Source organism: Glandiceps talaboti, chromosome 6, assembly GCF_964340395.1.
Source record: "Glandiceps talaboti chromosome 6, keGlaTala1.1, whole genome shotgun sequence".
Lineage (NCBI taxonomy): Eukaryota > Metazoa > Hemichordata > Enteropneusta > Spengelidae > Glandiceps > Glandiceps talaboti.
Window position 1 is genome coordinate 21,770,540 of NC_135554.1, and position 26,401 is coordinate 21,796,940.

At 36.5% G+C, this 26,401-nt stretch overlaps 2 protein-coding genes across 2 annotated transcripts; one reads left to right on the plus strand and one right to left on the minus strand.

Moving 5' to 3' along the window:
• Positions 1-2,461: 2,461 nt before the first annotated feature.
• On the minus strand, positions 2,462-10,121 carry LOC144436689 (cell division cycle protein 20 homolog). Its single transcript, XM_078125537.1, has 9 exons — positions 9,887-10,121; positions 7,551-7,799; positions 7,097-7,228; positions 6,119-6,315; positions 4,841-4,935; positions 4,113-4,341; positions 3,448-3,573; positions 2,973-3,090; positions 2,462-2,646 (listed from the first exon to the last, which is right to left on the minus strand). Exons 1-9 carry the CDS (start codon positions 10,119-10,121, stop codon positions 2,462-2,464), a joined length of 1,566 nt encoding a protein of 521 aa, XP_077981663.1.
• Positions 10,122-10,879: 758 nt separating this feature from the next.
• On the plus strand, positions 10,880-13,236 carry LOC144436969 (glutathione peroxidase 7-like). The gene is made up of 3 exons (XM_078125836.1): positions 10,880-11,050; positions 12,006-12,270; positions 13,033-13,236. The coding sequence occupies exons 1-3, from the start codon at positions 10,880-10,882 to the stop codon at positions 13,197-13,199; spliced, it is 603 nt and encodes a 200-aa protein (XP_077981962.1). The 3' UTR covers positions 13,200-13,236.
• Positions 13,237-26,401: the final 13,165 nt, after the last annotated feature.

The following is a 26,401-nucleotide window of genomic DNA, read 5'->3' on the forward strand; positions in this document are numbered from 1 at the left end:
CAGGGGTCAAAAGACTAATGTGTTCATTTTTGAATGATTTGTTTGAATACTGATTGTATCTTGAAATACTAGTATACACTGCTGTTAGGTGGTATTTATGGGCATGATCACGTGGTTAATTTACATACTATACTTACTAATGTAAATTATGTTGCTTTTGTGCATTTACATACTGACTCATTTGAATATATAGTTAATTAGGCTGACGTATGTTATCACTCCCCATTGCGACCACAGGGGCGTGTAGTATTTCATAGATTGTTGCTTTCCAGGTCTACAAACTAAATATAACCACCTTTTGATTATATATTCCTACATGTAAGGGGAAGAAATATTTCTTCGTAGTATAGAGATTGATACATTTGTAGCAGCAAGATTCGTACAATATTTTCCTAAGAAAACGGCATTCTAAGCAATAAGAAAACAACAATCTATGAAATATTGCACACCCAGTGATTGCGACCAATCAGTTTGAACACAAAATTCCCAAACAGTGATCATTTGGCGTTGCATTTTCAAACAGTAATCATTTGCCGTTGCTGACAATACACATTCAGTGAAGCAAAATCCCATATCACGATGTAAATAGGTAGGTCCACCCATGTTCAATTCTGAAATGTTATTCTGGGATGTACATATGATAACCCAATGCTGTTGTTGCAAATAAATGTGTGAATACATATAGTCAAATGTTTTTAGACAAGGATCTAAATTATATGTGAAGTGCAAAATATAGTTATACATGTACATGTATCTGTGTTTGTCTTGCCATAACATTAACAATCCTAGCATTGTATGCAAATGCGGACATAGCTGAAATCCATTAGTGTCAACGTCCATAGGCTATACTAGTATGCGTCTGATGTATAAACCCCCCCCCCCCCATACACACACACACAGAGGATGAAAAAGGGTCTTGAATTCAGAATAAACCAATACCTCATCAAACTATCATACCTGTACTTTCGATAAATTCTGAGAAATAATCAGTAATGGTCAAAGAAAATAACAAAATTATTTCTGATGGGTACAAAATACTCTGGCCACAAAAATTATTTATTACATCTTTATTATAATTATGAATTTCAAGAAAATAGAGAAAAGTACAGACATTATACAAATAAACTACATTTCTTTATGATTAAAGTGAAACAAAGACGACGTCGATTGAACAATTAACATTTTGTCCAAGAATACAGTGATGTGAAGAAGTACATAAAATGATGATAACCAAAAGATATAAATTTATTAGAAAAGACTCTGAATAATAGAAATAACTGATTAAAGGTGTACAAGCTGAATTTATGTTTTTGGGATGGGATTGTTTTTGCATATTAAAGGAACTCGTAGCATTCTACTGACTAACGTATCACTTGCAATTAACGGAACTCAAAACCTGGTATTACGATATAACTTATAAAATGACCTGATGACTAAATTTACTATATGCAACAAAAAATGTACATGAACACCCTAGTATACAATCAAATAGTTTTAACAATGCTCAAACAGAAATTGTAATGTGATACAAGGCATGTATTGATATTAACATTATACTAGACTAAATTAACCGAAGTTTTTCGCAAGTATTTTCATGAGCCTATAAACTCAGCTTGTGTCACTTTAATGTATTGCACTGAATATTTCTTAGCAGCGACAACAAACATCAAAAATAATTATACTGGCCAAAAGGGGTTGCTTTGGTGTTTCACTCATGGGACATTTTGTGTGTGCGTTTTACATAGCATTGAATACACATTTCAACTCAAAACTAGCAATAGTAGAGAATCAAAACACACGGCAAGATCCTTTATCCAATCAAATTGAAAAGTGATAAGCATTGCTATTCTTGTACAGTGCAGTAGAGACAAGCTTCTGCTGAAATAATACACACAGACTTGATTGATTCAACCATAGACAGTGGAGGGGAGACCTCCACTGTCTATGATTCAACTGTTTCCTGCTAATAAGCAACATAATTGTCATCTTCTGTATCCTAACTATGAACGACACTTTTACCAATTTTACATTTGAAGTTGTTGGAGTGTGTGTGTCAAAAATGTCATGTCCCGTCAGTAAAACACCAAAGCAACCCTGTTTTGTCTGTAATAACCTATAAACGTAAATGTGATTAGTAGAATCTGTTACATGATTTGGAAGGAATTATAATCACTTCCATGAAATTCATCCGTAATTAGTAGTATGTTTTGTTTTGCATCCAAAGAGTCATATTTGGTTAATGTTTGCCATGATAGAAATTGAAATTGATACCTTATATGAAAATATTTGAGAATTGACTATTATTTCAGACTTTTTCTTTGTTTTCAAATTTCATTTTGAATGAACACTGGTGATAAATATGTCGCGAAAGTTAATAGCACAAACAAAAAAGAAATGGGGGAAAAAAAGGACACAAGAAAAGAATGAAACTGAAAGTATATTTACAAAAAAGTTTATCCAATTATCGGATGCTTTGTCGCATGAGAGTGTTTGAGTTCATTTTGCCGCCAGCCAGTGTCTTTTCTTTTTTGCGGTTTGGATCCACTGCAAAGCACCTCCAGAGTCTGAGTGTTTCATCAGCTGCTGCTGATACCACCATTGTACCATCAGGACTCATGGCCATGTGTAGCACTCTTGATGTGTGACCTGAAACCAAAGGTCAAAGGTTAAAGGTTGCCTTTGTATTGACATTATACTTTCTCACAATCAAATTCGTAGATTTTTTTTTAAACTATCAATCTTCATTCAGGAAGCCCTATGAAACTAAATGTCTGAAGTTATGTGGACATATACAGCGATGTATATTGAAAAAAGAGAAATTCTCATTATTATGGTTTATCATCTGTAGAAATTTTGAGAGGTGACATGCACTGCTGAGTTAGTGTGGATTTGAGCCAACTAGCCAGGCTTTATCTCATGATATACAAACAAGTACTCTATTTAGAGGTGTATATGACATAAAGGACACCTACCTGTGAGTTCACAGACTTTTGTCATAGTGGGATATTTCCAGATAATCAACTGATTGTTAGCAAATCCATGTGCCGATATGAGCTCTTTGTATTCCTTAGACCAGAGAATTGAACAAATCTGAAAGAAAAGGAAAGATTTATAAACATAAACGTAGGACGAATTACCTTGTTATATACACAATAGAAGATTTAGGTTTGGTCAAATACTAAAGAGGGACATCATTTATCATGAACCAACCTTTGATTGGAGACTCAATTTAATGTTGTCAATTGCTCCTTTTAAAAACAAATGATATCAGACCATTTTTTGTGTGTAAATACTGTATATTGTACTCTTCCTGCTTCTATGTAATGTGTATTTTCCTGCTAAACATGGTACAGAATAACATACAATTCAAATACATTTGTCCAATTTGTTGGGTTTGAAAACATAAAGCAACCCACAATCTGAGAAGAAGAAAAAAACATGCCATACCTGTGACCTGGTGTCAACACTATTGAGGAGAGCTCCGGTATTTGCATTCCAAAATCTTATGTGTCTGTCAGCAGTTCCTCCACCACTGGCAAGGACACTGGGTTGCCATGGACACCAAGACAAAGCCTAGGTAACAAGATGAGATGAGTATGATGATAAATTAATATTGAAAGAATGTATGCATCTGTTGGGAATGAGGCGGTCAATGTCTACTGCAACATATTAATTCAAATAGTTGTGATAAACTAGAATTGTTTGTAGTATGGAAGGCACATTCCAAATTCAGACTACAGATTATTTGTATTCAGGTTCGTTTTTGTTCACATATTTTGCAAGAATTTAGAATAAAAAGTGACATGACTGATCCACATGATGTGCGAGTACCAGTGTGGCATATTTGTACAAGTATACTTGCAGTATTTTCTGAAGCCATACTTTTACTTGACCCTAGTAGGCTAACTTTGAAAGTGACCAGACTAGCTCACAAAACACCAAAGGCTGCACAACAGAGGTACTGTTATCCCTGGCTTTTGTTCTGAGTTCAGCAACCTTCCGAGTACAGACCTGAGGTCTCCACTACAAGGCTGTGCTTTCACAGAAAATAACAAGTAGAAATGCAGAAACACCACAAGCAGATAGCGGACAATCATGAATAACAGAATTACCTTAACAGCTGCCTGGTGTTGTGTAAATGTATGTATTGGAGAACTTGTTTCATTTTGAACAGTGGCATTCCAAATGTTTAAGATATTGTCGTTGCCACCACTAGCAAGGAATCTACCACATGGAGACCATGCCAAACCACACACTTCTTGCGTATGCCCTGATAAAGTTGCTATGCGATGGTTGGGTATACGCACATCATGATGGTGGATATGACCAGTTCTACTGCCACTGTAAGTGTAAGAAGGAAAACACAATGGTCAGTGGATATGTTTGTATCCCATTTCTTTGATTCCAACCTACAATATTGTATATGCTGTAATTTATACACAGAACCATTCTTTAGGGCAGAATGAACTTTTTCTATAGACAGTTTAACTTCTGCCAGACAACATTTTTTTTTCAATATTACTAACTTTTTACACACACAGTTTAGCCATAGATCAGGGGTTCTGCTCCAAGAGTTAGACCTATGGGTAAGCATTTCTGGCATTTAGAATATCTTGCTGTTGCAGAAGCAAGTGTTATTACCAGTTGCTGTTCAATGTACAAAAGCTAACTACACATTCTGAGACAATGGTTCTTCAAATCCAAATTTTACTCAAAAAAACTGATATGGCCTATAAAAAAAGAAAGTATTAAATACTTGATTTTACATTAATAGAAACATCTCAAAACACAAAATTCTCTTTGGTGTGTAAGATTCAATCAATCAATGGTCCAAACTTACCTGCTTACAATGAATGAATTCCATGATAAAGAACAGACTCTGCCAGCATGTCCTGTCATATTACGTACACGTTTATTTTGAGTGACATCCCATAACTGAAAGAGATCAAAATCAGCCGTTAATGATTTACATCCGTTAGAAAAAACTGCCCTTCTGGTCTATGTATAGTACAATAACACTGTATGTTTGCTTATCGTGACGTGTGCCAACTTGAGACGCTATTTTAATTTACGTATATAAAACTCATCAAGTATCACATTCATGTCCACAATGCTGTTAATTACATCATTGAATCTAAACATGTCATGTCAAACTGTGATGCTACAAATATTCACATTACTATCACAGACAAGGAAGGATTTTCTTCCCTGTGTGTGGTTACTAGTAATGGCAGCTGTTATCCCCACTCTAGAGAAAGGGTGGAGAAACACCATCCTTGCCCCCCCCCCCCCCTCCGACCACCATGCTTGGCAGGTTTCTACCATCCATGAGCTTTAGTAATCTTTGAATGACAAAATAATAATAATATTTTCACACAAAGAGAAATTTCTGATCCCAATGTTCATGTGTGTATGTGTTAAATGTAAACATGTCACAGCATGCTTCGATGTTGAAGATGTGCATATCATAAGTGATCATTATGAATTAATCGCAATGTTATTGATATGTAAACCATGATACAAATTAGTTGGCATCTGTGCATGCTGTGGTGGGAGAACACCGGCTGATTTGGTACAGCTTGTTGATGTTGGTAGATACAACATAATAAAATGGTCCATGTCATTTTCTTTAATCGTGTTATTGATTTCAGTTTAATATTTCATATAAACACACACAAAAATAACGTAAATAAAAAAAATAAATAATTTATGTGTTGGGATCCATAATACATGCCTCAATATGCAGATGACATCTTCCTTTTGTTTCTGATAGGAATATCTGGCATTGCTGCCATGCTATAATAATCTGATATGCAAGCATGTACTGCAGTATTGCATCAAAAAGTGTATTTCTTCAAGATTACTGTATAGTGTATATCTTTTGCTGTCTTACTTCATGAAAAATCATAAATACAAAGATTGTGGTACATTCATCACATATGTAACACTACTGCAGCATGTATTGACAATATTAAAACCCAAACAGACATTTACACTCAGATTGGTGGTTTATCCGCCCTCTTCATATGGGCTGATTACCACTGAATCCTTGGTGCAAATATCCATATTGGAACAGTGATATGTAATATCAAGATTTATTGATCACATGTCTATGTACCTGTACTTCCCCACAGCTGGTTCCTACAGCCAAGTAATTGCCTTCTTTTATCCAGTTAACCGACGACACATAGTCTTCAGGGTTCTCCATTTGCATGAGCCGCTGAATTTCACCATTGCCAGCATTCCACAAGTAGACATTGCCATGAAGTGCTACTGCCAAATGATTATTACAACTCCAGTCTATCAGGTTAAGATCTGTACAGAATTTGAGACAACATTAGTCATGATTACCATGGCCATTCACCCTAGTTTGTAAGATGCACCACATCAGGGCACTCTAGCTAATCCATTGGCCCAGTACCCCTCTCACATCTGTAAAAGATGGGGCCATAATGATGATCTTACAGTCTGCATTTACTCCTTCCACTGGGATTTATGCAAACAAGACTACTCTCATTCAGAGTCCTATTTTGATAAATGTAACTGGTATGTTTAGTCAGAACAAGAGTGAACAGACTCTTCCAGAGAGATACATTATTTGCACCAAGGCCCAGTCATGAAAATTAAAAACTTCCCTTTTGCAGATAAAGTAACAAATTATACAAGGGAAAACGAACAGGGATTCTTAGCTGACTGTGCAAATTTGTTTATACTCTTATGTTCAGAAGAATAAAGGAGAAATGTTAAGTATGACGGTTGTATCATGATATGACAATGTCGTGTTGGGCTCAAAACAGGGTGGGTATCTCCATGAACTTATCAATTAAGGGGATGGTATTCAATTATTTAACTCTATAGGGCCTGGGGTACATCTATCACAAGGTACATGATAATCTCTGTAAAGATATGGCATACAGCCTCATCAGCCATCACTTATGGTGGCTCAAGGGTGCACAATACCTTCCATCATACACACTGAGTCTCACAACCCAAGAGCATACTTTTCTGTCGACACAATAACAAATATAGTGCATTTATGGATACCAGTGTGTTCAGGACTTCAAATAGAGTGTGAACACAAGTTTTCCGTACTTACAATAGTCATCTATAATATCTGGTGCATCAAGTATTCTTTCTGGCAATGCTGATATGTGTCTGGTTGATTTTCTGCTGGAACCTGGCGTCTTGTTACTCTGACTGTACAGTACTTTCAAATTGTTTTGATAACCTGGCAGAGAAAAATTGTCATTATTAAACATAAAAGATTTAATAACGATCACACAGTTTTTATCAAAGAAAATATTGAAGCAAGTGAATTTATAAGTATAGACAACCTTAGCCTGTTTACTGCACTGTTGAGTTACATCATTAGCTTGTTGTACCTCCGAGCCTTGCCTCAAGCTTGGGGTGACCAGCTAACTATGTATGTCAACAACAAAGTCAACAGGCTATGGTTAACCAAGATAGGGGAAACAAAGAAAAAAATTGGCTATCAAAAGGACCAGATAGGTAGACATTATGTCAATAGAGATAATTATAAAATGACTTACCTTCTGGAGCCTGAGGGGGTTTGCTTGTGTATGACAAAATTCTTGAATCTAAGAGGTGACCATTGAGATTTTCAGCTAGGGCCTTTTGTTGTTCTAATTTTGTTGGACTGAGAACGCAGTTTTCGTCATCTTTCTTCTCATTCATTACTTTGAAATGACCAACATCAAAGTTTGTTGTGGAGCGAGAAGGTATGAATCGATCACCTGATGGAGTCTTGGAAGGAGTCTTGGATTTCCCTGGTGTTTTTCCTGAAATGAAATCCTCTACTGTTGAAATTTCTGAACATAACTACATTCTAGCTATTCTACCTGTCAATACAGTTACTCTTGCACATAATGCTGTTTGCCCCCCAGCGTCCATATAAACATGATGACGTCATTGTGTCCCCATGTGATTTTAGTTTAGACAGACTCGAAGTGGGGGTCCTGGTTGGACATTTACATATCATATCAGTCCTAGAAACATGAGAACAATGACAACAGCCTGTCAATTTGTGATGGATTACTACTGACATGCCCACTATGGGGTTGAACCACGATTAACGTCTTTAGTAACAGGATTGACTAGACGGTATAGCATGCCATGAAGATAATGTAGTATGGAATACGATACGTCAGGAACTAGACTATTCACAAAAGTAATCATAGTGTTATGGCATTAGTCCTCCAAGACCACAGGTAGGCTACATTCTACCAATAACAGTTACACATGTAGATGGGAATTTCATATTTAAAAAATGTAGAAGGCTTCTTTTGGCACCAACTTGAAATGTTTGAATGTAACATTATTATTCTACATTCGCTGACTGATACCAAATTTATTTCATTTTACAGTAAGTTGACCATTCTGGTTTCTTTCAATAAATTAAAAGGCTATTACATGAACATTGACTTTCATTCTGACTATGGTTCTTGCATAAAAAGTGTACTCTGTCAATAAACATTACATATACAATTAGTATTACCAAATGTGTTTACAGTTATTTCAATATTGGACATATAGAATATTTTCCATGGCATAAATGTTACAAGACAAATTTCATAGTATAAACTTTAGAAGTCTAATAATTCAGCATATATAATTTTTCATGATATTAATATTGTTTCTTTCCCATAGATTGGTTTTATTCACATGATTCACACTAGACACAATGACTATACAGCTCAAAAAGACTGAATGAGAATAATTAGCAAGTGGCATGTTCAGGCATGATTTACACAGGTGTGTATACTCTCAGGGGTGTTTATCTCCATGGATTCACAATTCCCACCAAGGTCTATGAGTAAACTACTAGTAATTGATGGCAGAATCACACCATGCACAGTATCGATAGTCTCCATATCGGACTATTATGTAGCCTGGATGCCAACTGTGGTCTAACCACAGAGTGAAGATATAAATCATAACGATACTGTATAGGAACTAGACTAACTACTTTACAGTTTGGATACCTAAAGGCTACAAATTTAAAGCTGTAATTCAAACCGGAATACACGAATACAAGTCAGTACTCTAATCTATATTATAACTATTGTATAATCTTATGAAACTAAATGATATAACTCAACACGGAGTGGGGACTATGCATATCAATATAAATTTCCTGCACTAAATGACTGGACCAAATGTATATTGGTGAACTCTTGCTATCTGTTCCATTGAACAACAAAGTGAGCAAAGTTCTTAACATTGTATTTTGTTTTTTTCTGGATGACATCACTTGTTATGATTAGTCAGTGTCACTGTCTATGATATGTGTCCACTCAGTTGCATCAACTGAAAAAAAAATCAATGTGCATTTCTAATTTCTTCAAATAAAATTAGTACTTTACTAAGTGGTAGGCAGAATTTATTTTGGATTTTTAATGTATAAAACATTGTTATCATGGCTTCCTACTTGAAAAATCAATGAGAAACAACATATGCCAAATCCTTGTTTGTAACGCAATACATTACAAAAGATTAATGTTTGTTTATTTTTATTTTTTTTTACATATTTTATAGCTTTTTGCAAGGTATTGACAAACACAGACTTGGTCTATGTTGTTTCACATTGATTTCCTAAGTAGAAAGCCATGATAAAATTGTTTTGTATTAAAAATCCAAAAATAAATACCAAATCCCCATCCATATGGCCACAAAAAGAACAAAAAAATAATACACAATTATTGCAGCTACCCCCACCTATAACCTATAAAATAGTAATATTAGTTTGTGGTATAGTTTATTAAAATTAGTCTCTAGAATCTATCCATAAATTATAATACAGTATCATGTCAGTAATAACAAATATTAGTGAGTGTTATATATTGTTTAATTTATGTACCATATTTACCAGGTGTTTTCGACCTTCTAGGTGTTTTTGGAGTTTTAGACGGTGTCTTAGCTGTCATACTAGCATTGAAGGACTTGTTTGAAGTTTTCATTGGTGTACAGCACTGGGAGGTGTTGATAGAGTTGTTACAGCTGGCCTCGGCAGCTTTCCTTTGCCATCTCATTGCTGGACCATTTGTTGGTGCATCAAGTCGTAACAAGCTGTTCACATCGTTCTCGAAATTCAAATGAGCCATTTTCTGAATGAAAAAAAAAATATGTTATGAAAATTACTGCCTTTCGATATGTTACCACACCTGCACGTTTTGTGACAACTCTATTTTGACGAGTGTCAAGATTTACTAACACAACTAAATGCACTCATACTACTAATACTGCAAGCCACCGTCCACAGACACAGTAAATCATCTCGCACTGACTTGCACAAAGCGGTGTTCTGTTGGAAAAAAAAATCTTTGGAGAAAGTACAGACTCATGGCTAATTCTAGGCAAGGGCTCGCGATATCTACGTAATTTTTACAAATAAGAGTTCGTTTCGTCTTTATCAAACTTACATTACATTTTTGGAACAAGCAGGGCTTCTTTGTAGGGAACGGCCACTTGCCTTTTAAAAATTAAATGTCCACCAGGAAAGGGATTTACATTACACTTTCAAAGAATGACCAATTCCGATGGAACAAAGTCACATTTGATGAAAGAATCATACTTACGGGCAAATATTCGATGAATTACTTCTATATAACTGGTATCACGAAAGCGAAAGAATATTTAGCGTGTATTTTGACTGTTCAGCACTCGTAGTAATTCTCGAAATCAATGTTCATGAAATGGCGCGTCACATTTGAATAAAGACGCCATGTGATACTCTTTGATTTGATTGGCTCAATTCGTAACGATCTCATTCATGATTGGTCAAACGATCTAGGGCGAAGTTCAGAGCTAAAGTTACCGGGCAACAAAATCACGCGAGATACTACGAGCTTGTATAATCAAGATGGCAGCCCCCATGAAGTTCGTACCAAAGAATATTTCCATTACAATATTCACTATTTTTATCATTCTTTTGTATCCTCGTTCGATAGTTGGAAGTAAGAAGGACTTCTTTTCGTACGAAGTAGACGACATTAAAGGAAAACGAATTTCTCTTGAAAGATATCGCGGAAAGGTAAGATTTTCTCATTCTTCGGTCGTACGTGGGCATCAAAACAAAGCTCATATCCACCGAGATATGAATATACCGTTTCACGTACCGTAACGCCACAAACACTGAAACAGGCTAGAGGGGCCACGGAGGCCAGGTAGTCAACATATATGAATACATTTGCAGTGTGAATAAAGTGTAAACAAAATAAGATTACGAATATATGAATGCTCTTGATATTATTAGTCTTCATACGGTTTATCTTTATCTCGACCGCGGTCGATGGATGATGATGATGATGATGTAGTCCTGCTTGCATACGGAGTAATCCGGGACTCGATTCTGACAATTGTCCTCTTAGAGTCAAGTCAGTAATATATAGACTCGTGCACCGTCTGTAAGCAGGACTAATGATGATGGTGGTGGTGATGATGATGATGATGATGATATTATTATCAGATTTTATTCGAAGATAGTGCAACAGTGAAGATGCTCACAGCCAAGATAAACATTACTGTTCTCTGTAATGACGAAGATTGAAAGTATACAAGAAAAAAAAAGCATTTTTAGTGTAAATATCACAGGCACGCGTGAGCTAATATTGTTTATTTATTTAGTTAGTTAGTTAGTTAGTTAGTAAGCCTTCACAAGAAGAGAAACCAAAAATAGAAGAAAAAAAGAAAACACGATACATTACAATCATACAATACAAAGTTAAAATGGCATCAACAACATGCTAAGAATTTGACAACTCTGTAGATCCTTCGCATATAAAAGCTGTCATTCTTATATAAATTATAGTGGAGATACACAAACAAATACACAATCTAGTACTCGGGAACTTAAGCAAATGTGTGTGAATTGCTCAGATATCATCAGCCGAATGGTCAGGTGACTCGTTATGTCACCTGATATTTGATATTTGTAGATATCAGGAATATTAAACAACCTACATCTTTTGATTTCTCATCCATTGCAGGTAGCTTTGGTTGTCAATGTTGCAAGTGAATGTGGTTATACAGATGGTCACTATCAGGCTCTAGTACATATTCAAGATGATCCAGCACTATCTGATCTCTTCACTGTACTTGCCTTCCCTTGTAATCAATTTGGAAATCAAGAACCCAAGCCTAACAATTGGATATATGAATTTGCAAAGAAAAACTACAGAGTAAATTTTCCCATGTTCAGTAAAATCGACGTGATAGGAGACAGTGCACACCCAGTATATGGATTCCTAACAGGTTAGTTCTTTCTTTCATAACCTAACATAATATATAACAATTTTAAAGGGGAACACCACTCCAGGAAATAGACACACCTTCATAAAATATGGGTGGGTTCTTGAGAGTCATTTCATGACATTAACATCACCCCAGGGCCCTTCTTCAATAACTTGCAATTTCAGAGAAAAATTAAGTTGATCTTGTGCATTTATAGGGTATCTTTACTATGGACTATTGCATCATAGGAGTCTCCAGAAATGATGTATTCAGTCATTGAACACTGAATACTGATGACAGGTTTTTCACTTTCAAAAAGCAAAAAGGGGGGAAATTATTACTGTCATGTTGTCATACATTTCAGGTTCACAATGATGGTTTGAGAGTATTGTTAAATAGCCATGATTGAATTCCAGGTTCTTGTATCAGTGCTATCTTATCAGTTTAGTAGAGCCATGAAGATTGGATAGGACAGTATTGAACTATTCATTGGTTCTGGCGCATCTTTTTGAAAGTGCTTCCATACGACCATTTTACACACCCAAATTTTAAGGCTACCTACATGTACTGACATGAGTATACTTTATTTCAGAGCTAGGTTACCTACATGTACTGACATGGGTATACTTTATTTCAGAACTAGGCTACCTACATATACTGACATGGGTATACTTTATTTCAGAGCTAGGCTACCTACATGTACTGACATGGGTATACTTTATTTCAGAGCTAGGCTACCTACATGTACTGACATGGGTATACTTTATTATTTATTCATGCCAGAGAAAACATCACAGGAACCAAATTGGAACTTCTGGAAATACTTGGTAAATCCTGGTGGTGAAGTGATTCGTTCCTGGGGACCCTGGATATCAGTGGAAGAAACCTATACAGAGATACTGGCAGCTGTAAGAAAGGCCAGGGGGAAACGTCACGGAGGTGACTTATGATCAAACGTTACATGACTTCCATACCTTATCAGCTTCCAGTCCACACTGCCTTTATAGATTAGATTAGATTAGATTAGATTAGATATAACATTTACAATAGAGCTCCTTTAGGATAGGTTAAGATCAGTGATTACAAGGGGCTTAGTTTGTTGTAACATTAATAATCTGAATCATACATATGATCATTTTAGTATTTTTGTTATCTCAGCTTTTAATCACAGATAGTAGAGGGAAAACCTGTACAAACGTAAAAATGAAAGTCCTGCAATGGGTGTAGATTTTAGGAACTTGTAGGCTGTCTTTGATGTAGAATTAGAATTAAAGAGTCAACTTCTCTATCATACCGTCTACAGCTAATCTTAAAAAGGGGGATCCTTTTTTTGAGTTGCAGAATAAGTGACATCCACAAATGACTAGATACTAGTGTTGAAACAGTTTGTTTTGTATGTGAGTTATCGTACATAATAACACTGCCAATAGACCAAATGACCGAAGACACTATAGCGATCATGATGGTAATCCTGCAATACTTGTATTTCTTCATAATTTTGTTTTGCTTTTATAAATTTGATGGTGCTTTACTATTTTATTACATATTTACACATTTGAATGTCACGCTTTCAAGGTAGATGCAGAACATTTTGTCAATTGGGATCTGCATCATACTAGTTAGTCTTTTAAGGTATGCCATGATGGGGTGACCTCATGCATCAACCAAACCCTTTGCTAGCTAGCTGTTGGGGTAGGTGCCAGCTGATATGCATTGCACAACATGTCATATCTTTGCTAATAAGGTAGTATGATCAGATTGTAGTACTTTATTAGAGAAGACATGCAAAATGAATAATTAAATTGAATATTTTTATCATTCATGATGATCATTTATGATGTAAGGAATGTAAAGAATTAGGTGCTGTGTAGGAAATACATATATTATATAATTATTTAAAATAATATTAATCAGAAAGATATGACTTCAGTTTTAAAGTAACAGAGTCTGTAACTCACACCTGATTTTCAACTAAAGTCAGTTTACAAATAAAAGTGTATAATACACACTTAAATATGTGAAGGAGAAAATTAGCATTGACAGCACATATTGATATGCACAGAGGGTTGGAAATAGAGAATGTGTAGTTTGAATTTTTTGGTAACCAAAATATTAGTCATGCCATTTTAGATCACACCAGACAGAGTATGTGGTGACAGAATCCCATGACACATGAAAATGAAAATGTGCTATACTCGAGGTACTTGGTATTTGCATGAGTGCATGGAGTATCCTCAGTCATACTTTCTGATTTCACAAACACAATGAATGGAAGTGCAGTAGAAAATACCACAAGCACACATGCAAATACCCATGAGTACCCACACTGGCACTCATGAAGCATGAAATTCTGTTATTATTACGTATTATGTTTACCTTAAAGAGCAAATTTCTGTAAAAATCACATTCCGTGATCACGCAATCTCATGTACAAGGAATGAACACATGCTCATTTTCATATCATTTGCATACATGTATATAATATTTTCAGTATTGCACTACAGTGCAAACACCACCTGACTAGTATGCTGATACAGTGGGGCAAGTAATCACTTGTATCATATGTATCTACAATTCAACATATTTTTTGGAGTAGGAACATGTAAGAACATTTCATTAAAGTAATCCATCAGAACCCAAAAAAGTTACAGACTGTGCCCCTTTAATGTTGTTTTCATATTCCTTGATATCACCTTGACAGAAGTATATTTTGTGTACTTGACCAAATGCAACTCATCGACTAAAAATTTACTGAGTTGATTATACACTTTATTTTTTGTATTGAATAAAATCTTTACTAGCCACTGAAATCTCTTTCATGTTTGGTTTATATGGTTTGATCATGGATGTATTAGTGAGCTGTAATGTACGCCCTCACACATCAGTTTGGGGAGGTCTCATAGGCAGAGCCCCCAGCAGCGAGAGTCTGGGTAACTGAGACTATAGTTTGACCATGGAGGTATAAGGGACCATACAACTAGTACTGTTAATTTAAAAAGCTTCATTGAGGATTAGTATTTCTTTCTAGTCTAAATTAGACCAAAAGATTTCTCGTGGTAGAAATGCCTGCAACATTAAATATTTCAGTCTATAGTTCATGTTAAGGAAAACGCAACACTTGCATCTGAAAATCACAAAGCTTTGAATGAGACAGTTTTAAATTAGTTCAAACAAAGGTCTTGTATTTCTGGTTTATTGCGACTATAGAGGGCGCGCTTTAATTCAATGGCGTGCTTACCGTCACCGTCATGGACGACAGACATGGAAAAGTATAGACCCAGACTGTGGTAGAAGAAGTTTTGTTGTAAACAATTGTAATCATGCATGTAATTCCTTTCTTTTTTGAAACGAAGTTACATTTGATTGTAAATTTACATTGATTACAACCACACTTCAAACATTTTTTCATAATATTTACTGGAAAAGTAGTTTTTGTTGAATGTCGGAGCTACAGATAAGAGTATAGAGAGGGTTTGTTTCAACAAGTATAAAAACGCACATAAAAGCATTTCTAAATCTCACCTGATTTTGAATGCGAAATATGGAAGCAGAACAGAAAAGTCCACTAGTCGAACTTATTCCTTCCTTTTTTCATTATATATGATTTGGGGTGATAAAAAATAAAATCGGTAAATTATTGAAAATTGCTATCTTGTAAAGAAGCCCTCCTGCACTTGATATGTATTCGGCCATTTTATGGATTTCCTGCAAGGGTTTATGGGAAAACCTTAAGTGATGACATCATATTGAGGAGTGGTGGGTGAAAACTATACATGTCGGCAAAAAAAGTGCACGTATTCGCTGACCGAACTGTGAGGTTCACATCACACGTGACAAAGTGCTTATGTCCTGACGTCATGACTTTTTTGTCATTTATCAATCACCAATGCCTATAGTCTAGAATCAAGTTTCGTAGCTCACACTGTGCAACTTGTTTTGTCCTTGTCTAGACTGCTTAATAAGGGTATTGTTCTTTTGTTTCTGAATACCTAGCCCACACATGCTCTACTGGTAAGACATTCTCCTGCATATTCATGCGTATGTAATTACTGAAAAGAAGCTATGGTAGGACATGTACAAGTTATACAGTCGTCTACATTGACTGTGTAATAATACCGCCCATTGTACTTGAACATCCTCACGTCCCGTCTGGGTGTTCTCGCTAATTACAATAGCAAGTGATTGGATGTGTGCTATGTCTGTATAAAGAGTTCCTCGGGCGATTTTTTTGTTGTCTTTCTGATACTAAAAACCACATCCGTAGAGATCGATGAATGGTGAACATGTTCATTCCTTTCCGATCAACTCTCCTGGGTATCTATTAAACGGAAGTTTCTTGACAAAGTGAGATTTTAAGTTTTGCTAGTCGATCGGCTTATATAAATTCAAAACCATTTTAGCAGGAAAGTGCAAATGTAGTATCCAATCCACGCAGGCCACGGTATTATATTTCTATAGAGGCAATGAAAGTCAAGGCGGCGTATGCTTTACCGTTGCCATGACGATGCAAACCCTAAACGTTAATTCGACATGATGACGTTACTGTGATGTTCATTCGTTATTTGTTATTATTCATTAATTAGTCCTCAATAATTTCGTAAAAGGTTTACGACTTTGACTGGAACCAGAAGATAAGATACAATAACTGACAAAAACGGGTATGGAAAATTACCTTACGCCCTCACGCGGCGACAAACATCTACCTATCTCTTGTTCTGTATATATCTGTCTATATTCATATTCTCCCCCTCTCTCTCTCTGTCTCTCTCTCTCTCTCTCTGTCTCTCTCTCTCTCTCTCTCTCTCTCTCTCTCTCTCTCTCTCTCTCTCTCTCTCTCTCTCTCTCTCTCTCTCTCTCTCTCTCTCTCTCTCTCTCTCTCTCTCTCTCTCTCTCTCTCTCTCGCTCTCTCTCTCACTCATATACCAGGTCTTAAGCTTGTTAGTTATATCACAGACAAATAACACATGTGTTCCTTGTCTGCGGTTATATATGTACCCTTTTGAATTTATACATATGTGGTCCTATAGCTAATCATACTTTTCCAACGTCGTAAACCATCTCCTTTACTGCCATTTCTATAGTAACAGAATTATACATATCTTTGGTAAAATAATATAATGTAATTATATTTGCTAATGATTTAATGGATAGAATGGTGTAGGTAATTGATAGATATCAAAATACTATTTCTTCACATTATATAAGGAGCGAGATCAATAGTTCAATGTAGGATAAAAAACTAACTTCTTATACTTAGGCCTCAGACCCCCACCCCCCCACCATATCTAAACTGGCCAAACTTGAAAATTGTTTCAGACAGCACAATCAATTTCAAATCAGTATGTAGTAGTGTTAGTATGTAGTGCTCTGAATACAAAGCCAGTGTGTAGTAGGAAAATTAGTTCTTTTGTTGACACTTTAATTTATGCCATGCATTCAATATACCGAAAATTCTAATATTTCTCAATTTGATATATTTTTTTTTTTTAGAAATAATTGTATTTAGGGGTACAACACGATCATTTAAAACTACATCGTTTCTGTAGAATGAGAACTAAAATGTCTCAAACCACCCCCCCCCCCCCAAGTAAAAGAATTTAGGTTTTTTTTATCCTACATTGAACAATTGATCTCGCCGCTATCATGGAAGTATAACCCTACTTCCATGCCCTATCGACTGCCATCATTTATGGTGACGTCAGAACTACTACTGTAAGCTCACATCTAATCATGCACATATAAGCCTTGAATAGTCGTGTAATCGTGACGTAGCATATAACTGCAGGGCTCAAGTATCAATTACGTCATCACATTACTAGCACCGACAGGTCGTGCATTGTCTACTTTACCGAATAGGACGTTTATATCAATATGCAGTATTAATATAATTGACAATATGCATAAATATTGTTTCATTTGTTACGTTTTTCACCTTGGATGTCTGACTTTTACAATGTGGCTCACCATGATGAGTCAGTACGTCGAGTCAGAGAGCCAAATCTCTGAGTTATTCCGGTTTGAGAAATGATCCAAAACTGCTACATTTCACTTTTTTGTCAAGTGCTCTCATTTACTAGTAGTATATGCTGTATACTTTCTATCCGTTGTAGGCGCGGTCGAGATCCCTTTCTCATTACCAGCAGGCTGATACGCCCTGACTAATGACGTCATTACAGTCTAGTTTCCTTGCTGTTCTGTTGGTAAAAATAGGCATGCAGTTGGTGGTTAATGTGTTATTTAAATTGTCCGTGTCATCATTAAAATTCTCGCTTCATTTCCTCTTTTGTTGAGACTGTCAGAGGGTATAATATATACTTTACAGGTGAACAAAAATTGTACTGTAAGCTTAAGCACAGAGTAGAATACTTGATGTCATAGCGGCTGAAGTGGAAAACTTACATATAAACGTTTACACCTTCATATATATAAATCAACGATATTATTTTACAAGAGATGATACCCAAGAGGAAGAACACAAAGGTCATTGACATATCAGGGTCCCAAAAATATTTGGTAGCATTCACTGTTATCATCTACCATCTCTGCAATAATTGTAGCTTGCCCTTTCCACAATAATTTTCATCTTTTCACAGTGTATTGTGTTATCTGTCGAGCGACAGGGAAAACATAAGAGTCCACCAGTTAGTACGAGGAAAAACGGAGTGAAAGAACCTTATAACAGTTACTGCAGGTACATTTACCACTTTCCACGGAATAATACACCACCACGCCATGATGGTTTTTATCTTGATATTTGTTTCGCACACAATACGGTACAATTACAGGCCTGGGATGACCGATGTCCGGTGTCCGGTGTCCGTGACAGCGATAGAAAGAGAGAGATTTCCCGTGTGTAAAATGAAGAACTATCTGTGTATCCCAATAATTTCTATGTCATTCTCACTGTCGTTATGCATGAAGAAGATTTGCTATCTGTGGGATGTGGTGGTATGTGAACAATCCACTTCAAGTTCAACTCGTATTGTTTGATAAGCAGGAGTGATAGGAACCCTCCCGGCAATGTATTTTACAGTCGACATCAATGATATGTATGTCCAATTGACATAAATAGTGGACACACCTGTCACTTAAAATAACATTAATATTACCATAACAGTGAACAACTTTTATATTTTTCATTTACATATACAATATATATAGTTTCAAAGTAGAAGTCTTCACTCGTATCTCTGACGAATTATCTCTGTCGAACAACGAACTAACTTACTGGGTTATCTCATAATTATCGAATCAGAATCGCCAATCTGTAGAATGGAAATTTACAGGGAATTTAAATATCAAATTTTCGTTTTTATTTTTAAGGGTGGTGGAATCTAGGGACATCTCAGAATGATATCGCATTCAATTTGGTAATTTCGCTAACACGTTCAACGGTGTTAGAATTCAAATATGTGACCCCTATGCTATACTAAATACTTGGTTGCCATGGTAACAGGAGGAATACAGACCAGCGTTAGCAAACAAATATTACGTAGTAAGACGTGATTGCTAAGATAATATTAGCTTTGGCATTGGCATTGTTCCAAACACGCCAGTTACAAAATGTGTGTATGTATGTATGTTTGGGAGGGTTGGGTCAGTTCAGAATTACAACCTGAGTCTAAGATCTATATCACTAACATTTCAATATTTGTTGAAACTCTGCTGTATATCAATCTGACTGGATGCCTAAAGTGGAAAAAAATAAAAATTGTGTATTTTGTTAAACTTTCGTAAGTTTTCAGGAATTTGTTAATCAAAGACACCGTGACTCTAGTAACTATATCGACTCAACATCTTCATGTAGTCTAGCGAACTAATCCTCGAAAATTATTTTAAATTTTTTAAATACCGTCAATCAATTCGTTCGAATTTAAATGGTGTAAAGTTATTCCATTGTAATATTCTTTTCCCGAATTTGTCATTGTCATTTTTTAAATGAAACTCCATCAGAAATGCAATATCATGGTAATAAGTTGAGTACATTTGTGCCACTCCCAAATATTTCCGTAACTTACATTATTTATTAGGCTAGTTCCTATACGGTATCGTTGCGATTTACACCTCCACATGCTTTAGTTAGAAAAAAAAACGTTGGTATCCAGACGAATTATTTAGTAACCCTTTACAGCCTGACATCCTATATATCGGGTGTAATTAAATAGAGTTACAGAAACCAAGTCGTTAAAATCTTAATAACCGGTAACAACAATTTTATTATTAGATACCATCCTAATTTTTCGTTATAAACAACCTATTATTCTTTCCAAATCTATTTGTTTTAGTAATGTTGAATATTATTCGTATTGCAAGCATACACCAGAGGGTGTAATCATTTATATTTCACCACAGTGTAGTCTACTTTTTTTTTTACTAATTATGATTAATATGTTCTTTTCCATTTTCCCGTTTCTTCAAAGTAGTCACGGGTATTTCATTTCATAGCGACAAATAAACCCGATGGATGGAATGGGTGATGTATTAACTTTCTGTTCTTTTTACTGGTAATTTGTAAATGTAAAGAGCGACTTTATGGTCATACTTATCAATTGTAATACAAGAATTCGTTCAGGAATAACATAATTCGTTTGTATCAAATTATGAACACTGAATTAATTTGAGGTAGGCAGGATCAGTAGTTTGCATTCTCTCGAAATGAATGGTTGATGAACTTTCCCATCACTCTTTGTTTTCTGAATGGGTGTTGTGGACGACTACATCAGCAACACCTTTTTCTGTTGTTCTTTATCGGGTCATCTAATTTCTTTTCTCTGATAAATATGTAGTCAATAATGCTGAGATTATTAGATGCACTGGTTTAGCAAACTCTCAAAAAAGTCTAAGAAAGATGTATCTAACAAACTCTAAGAAAGTCTGAAAGCCCCGCCAGATTTATGGTAAACTAAATCCAATGTTGTGTGCGCATGCGTTTGAGATTGGTCTCACCGTTTTGAGCGAGAAATTACAAATATACACACATTCATCACGCCAAATACTGGCGTGTAAATGTCTGACCTGATATAATTCTGTGACGATTGTGTACAGTATAATGGTAGTTTGATAAATGCGTTTTTTATATTACTCCAAAACGTTTTGTCGTGAGGTAGTCCCAGGTGACCCGGTGTCAGGGTCTCATAGTGTAATTACATGTACTAATATTCATACATAACGCATTCATCATCTTTTTTTTTTTTGCGATGACGTGGGTCACCGTTATGACGTTTGACGATTATTTGGGTCATTGTATTCAAACAAACTGACACACAACTTCACAAGCAAAGAGCGCTGACGCGGGTGCCACTAAAGTGTACCAATGTCAGGAGAGTTATATTGAACCGTGTCCGTGTCTAATCCAGAGACTTAGGGTGGGGAGGGGGTGCTGGATATTATTATCCAACTTATATCAATTAAAACTGTTTTGTAGTGCGGGTGACATTTCACTAACGAAATAATTTGACACATTAACTTTTTCGTTAAGTTAGAATTATTTACCTGCAATTGAAAGCCACGTCTTTCGTAAAACTACAACGGTGCACGCCTAAATCGCAATCCATACCATGACACGCAAGATTTGTTTTACTTTAAATGTGTGTGTGGCCAGACCACTGAATGTAAATTGATGTATCCATGGGCATATAAGCTAGACACCTTTGGTGCATTTAACTGCATTGCACTCTGGAAAATACCAATGTACGTATTATATCAATGTATTAAACATATTCTAATATATTTTGACTGATTCGTGTTCAGAGTCTTAATATTTAAGTGATTGTCGGGAATAACCATGACAGGGTGAATGGCCTAGAAACATTTCTCAGTTTCTATCAAATTGCTGTGTCATCGACTTACAGAAGAACTAAATTAGCACGAATACCACTTATGTACTTGAGGACTATTTTCTCTTTTCTCATTATTTTAGTCACAGTCGACGAGGATTTTGAGGGTAAATAATCAAGGCGGGCAATAAACGTACACTGGGTCACCTATACCTGTAAGGGTCCGGGTACACTATACCTCAGAACACTGCTTTCTATAGTGATCTTATTCTACGGCGACATTCCATACTTGCAGCCTTTTGGTTTCTGGTGGAGTGGCTTTTGTTCAAGATCAAGTTACTTTTATACTGGGAACACTTCCAAATTTCTTTAATTATTTATCTATCCCAAGTTAAACTGGAGAATTTTTAAAGTGTGCTTGGGAACTCGATGGCGTCTGTTTACCAAAACTTTTTATACAAAGGATTTTATCCATTTCTTCTTTAGACCATGAATAGTGTATGGGAGTGCAACGACAAACACAACCACATAAGAAGCAAACACTGTCCAAGTATGCATATGCAAACCAAAGTACTGCCGACCCATCAATCAACTTTACAAATGAAATGCAGCGTGCAACAGGACCCCCAATGTAGAACCAAATATATGCTTACATTTTAATGACTCTGCCGTGAAAACAATTCAAAGCATGAACAGACATGGCTTCTACGAATATCTTTGGAGCTGAAACCATTCACAGTTTACTTAGGGGATAACACGTCAGAAGTTGATGACGTAACTAGTCTGAAATAGGCCAGCTGATCATGATCAGTCGGTGTGGCATTGCACCAATATGGATTCCATCCAGCGGTCTTTGAAGTACCTTTATCGAGAACAGGTCAGGTCAATTTGTTGATAGGTTTTGTAAGGATATATCTACGCCAAGTTTCAAGAGAAAGAGAAGTGGACCTTGTCATAGATTTGTCGTGACCACGTGACCTCTGACTATGAGTCAACCTCACAGTAATGACACCCATGCGGGAGTGGTGGTCGGCACTTTGTCCCTGCGGTGCTATTTGCAGAGTTCCTCAATGAATCGGGAAATTGTATTCAATGCAATATATTGAAGTGGATATCGTATGACAGTGTTGTCATATTTAAAAGTTACATGTTGGCCTTTGCCGACTTTCAAAATATAGGCATGGTTTCCATGAGTGAAGTTATTCTTGCTGGAAAGACCGTGTATTCTAAAAGGAAAGAGAGGTCAGAATGAAATCCAGAGAGAGAGAGAGAGAGAGAGAGAGAGAGAGAGAGAGAGAGAGAGAGAGAGAGAGAGAGAGAGAGAGAGAGAGAGAGAGAGAGAGAGAGAGAGAGAGAGAGAGAGAGAGAGAGAGAGAGAGAGAGAGAGAGAGAGAGAGAGAGAGAGAGAGAGAGAGAGAGAGAGAGAGAGAATATGCCTATATAGTACAAAGTACAATGAAATGACGTGAGTGACAACAGCTTCATAACTACATAAGTAATATCTAAGTAATTTCACGATACCTTGACACCAGGAATGGAGTAGTTCACACACAACATGTACATGTACGTACAATGGACTACACATTCAAGTCTTCAAGTGGAAAGGTCCGTTCAATGTATGATATGTAGGCTTGTGTGTGAGCACGTTATGACGATGACCTCATAGGAACATTTTGTACCAAATGTAGCAAAGAGGGTGATGAATTTTACAAATAAAGAAAGGGCAGTATGAGGACACAGCTGGTTGTTTCTCTACAGCTATGCCAACATCTTGCCTCCTCTAGATTCATTTTGTCCCTCATTTTATTGACGCACCGACGATCTCTTCGGTAACACAGTACATCAAAGATTCTGGGATATGTCGTGAGAGTCACCAGTGCAATTGCGGGCAATATAGCTGGTGATGCTCAGCTGGCAATGGTAGAACGACCGACTGAGTGACACTCTGACGGAATCTTCACTTTAGGCCTCGAGAAATGAATGCATCTTGACCCCTGTGTGAACCCTGTTGAAGAAATGGCGCAAATGAGGAGTTGACGACTCCAGTGGTGATTCTTATAGAAAGTACGTGTTAATAATTACCAGGTATTTGATAATAGGTTGGTGAATCATGTGAATCAGATATCACGCTAGGGCGGGAAACCTAACAAGGGGCCGGACCAAAAGGGAAATTCACAGCATGGTGACCTTTTTAGGTGTGATAGAAACAGTCTCAAGTGTGTCCTTCACAACTTCGTAAAACTAGTGAACTACAGTATTTTTGATGACAAATTGGCATAAAAATGTTCACACAGCTTTAGCGTCAACGTTTAGCACATACTGACAATCTGCTTAGTAACCTATGTACACAAGAGGCGAATTTGAACTTTTAGGTGTGAGAATGACCGACTGTCCATCTTCATGGTGTCCAAGCAAAACTCTAAGGTTATCGTACAAGTTCACAATATAAATAATAGATATTCAACAACAAAAATCCCAGTTCAGTTGTACTAAAAGTGTCAGTACATGCCTGGGACACCTCACGAAGACATTGAAGCATCTAGAATACCCGCCCTACATGAGAATACGAATATGTGAAATTGGACCTAAGCTTTAAAAGCGTCTACGTACAATCTCCTAATACATCCGTGGTACAATATATCCAGGAGGAATAGCGATATCTTACGCGTGGTTATTGGACGGCCATTATAAACAGTTTGTGTGTGCAACGTGCAATGAGGAAACCCCACAAATTCCAAACCACGGACAGAAACATCGACAAAGAAACCTACCGTGAACACACCATTTCCTTTCCCAATACTCTTTTCACAGAAACGAAGTCGAAAGAAATTGGGCGGAAAATGAACCACGTAATAGTGTAGGTCACGATGATTTCTCGGGATGGAGCATGTCTGGCGGTGTTCTCTCTCTCCCTCTCTTCAAGGCTACGTACCCCCAGACAACACGGGCTAGAACAGGTCTCTCTTCTCAGGCAGGCTGGACCACACTAATGCGGAACTGGCCTAAGTAAGCGTTTTCTCTAACGAACCCCTCGGTTTGTTAGGACAAAGTATATTTGTTTTGCACATATTCATGATATTGGTGCAAAGGTCCAACACTAAGTATGTTTAGATTTCAGATGACTGCTTTAAATCGAGTTGATTTTGTGCCAACACTGGTTATATAACCATTGTGACTGCCAAAGCTAACATACGCGTGCTATGGAAGAAACGAAGTGTTGACCTTTCGCGATTTCTTTGTCGATTCGAAATGTCTGCGGTAAGACATCGTATCTGAGTAAATCTCAATTAATTGATTAATTAAAATGTCCAATCACCCTTTCCTTTCAGGTACTTGTGTTACTATTAGCTAACATCTTTACATATCCAAGTTATGCCTGAAGGCTAAAAAAGAAGCTAGTGAATATTCCGATGACGACACCAAATCCATCGGATACCTTCATCTTAAATACAGCGTAGAAACAAGAGTTTTGAATAGTATCCTATGTAGAACTATCCGTACAATACTTACGTGGCATTCGGCGTGATTTCGGTGAGTCACGTAGAAAAGAAAACATCGGTAGGATATAGAAAACATTCGTAGATACATGTAGGGGACCAACAGGTGGCAGGCGAACAATGACCCCTTAGCCAGATCAAAATGATGACGCATGTCTTCGAGGTCTGAATAGAACGGAATTTAGTGAAACAAAAGTGACCTACTCTTTTGAGTTTTTATTTTCTATTTTGGTACCGTTATGACTAAGTACGTTTACAAGCGGTATTGCTCAAAGGATAGACTCGTAAAAATCATACTATGACATATTTGGTATAGTGAAAATGCACTGAAATAGAAAAGGGTTCCCGAAGTAATAAAATACTTCCGAGCTAGGGTGACCTATGAACGCCTACTAGGTTTGAGCTCACTTCTGTAGCTTTACATGGTTGATATGTACATTGCGACCACGCACAACGTTTACCCATTAATCTCTCTGTCAAATATATGTCATTTCTGTCTTTGTCTTGTAGATTTCTCGCTAGTGAGAATGTTGTACATTACTCATGTTCTGACCTGCTGTTGGTCACTTTTGACAGTTGGCGCCATATTCGGCAAGGATAGTCAACAGACAAATATTTTTTTTTCAAATTGGCTGTGGTTCACGACCGATTTCCTTGTTATCTGAACCGACTACGAAACACTGCATTATATATTTTTTTCTGAAAGATTGTTTAAATGAATACATTAACCATAGACCTTGCATTAACCGATTCAGAGACACTTCTCTTCGATGTAAACTAGTACACAGCATGGGTCCCAGACTACTATTTACCCCAGTCCACCAAATCAGGTATATACTGACTATTCACATAATCTGGGAAAAAATGCAGAGATAATAT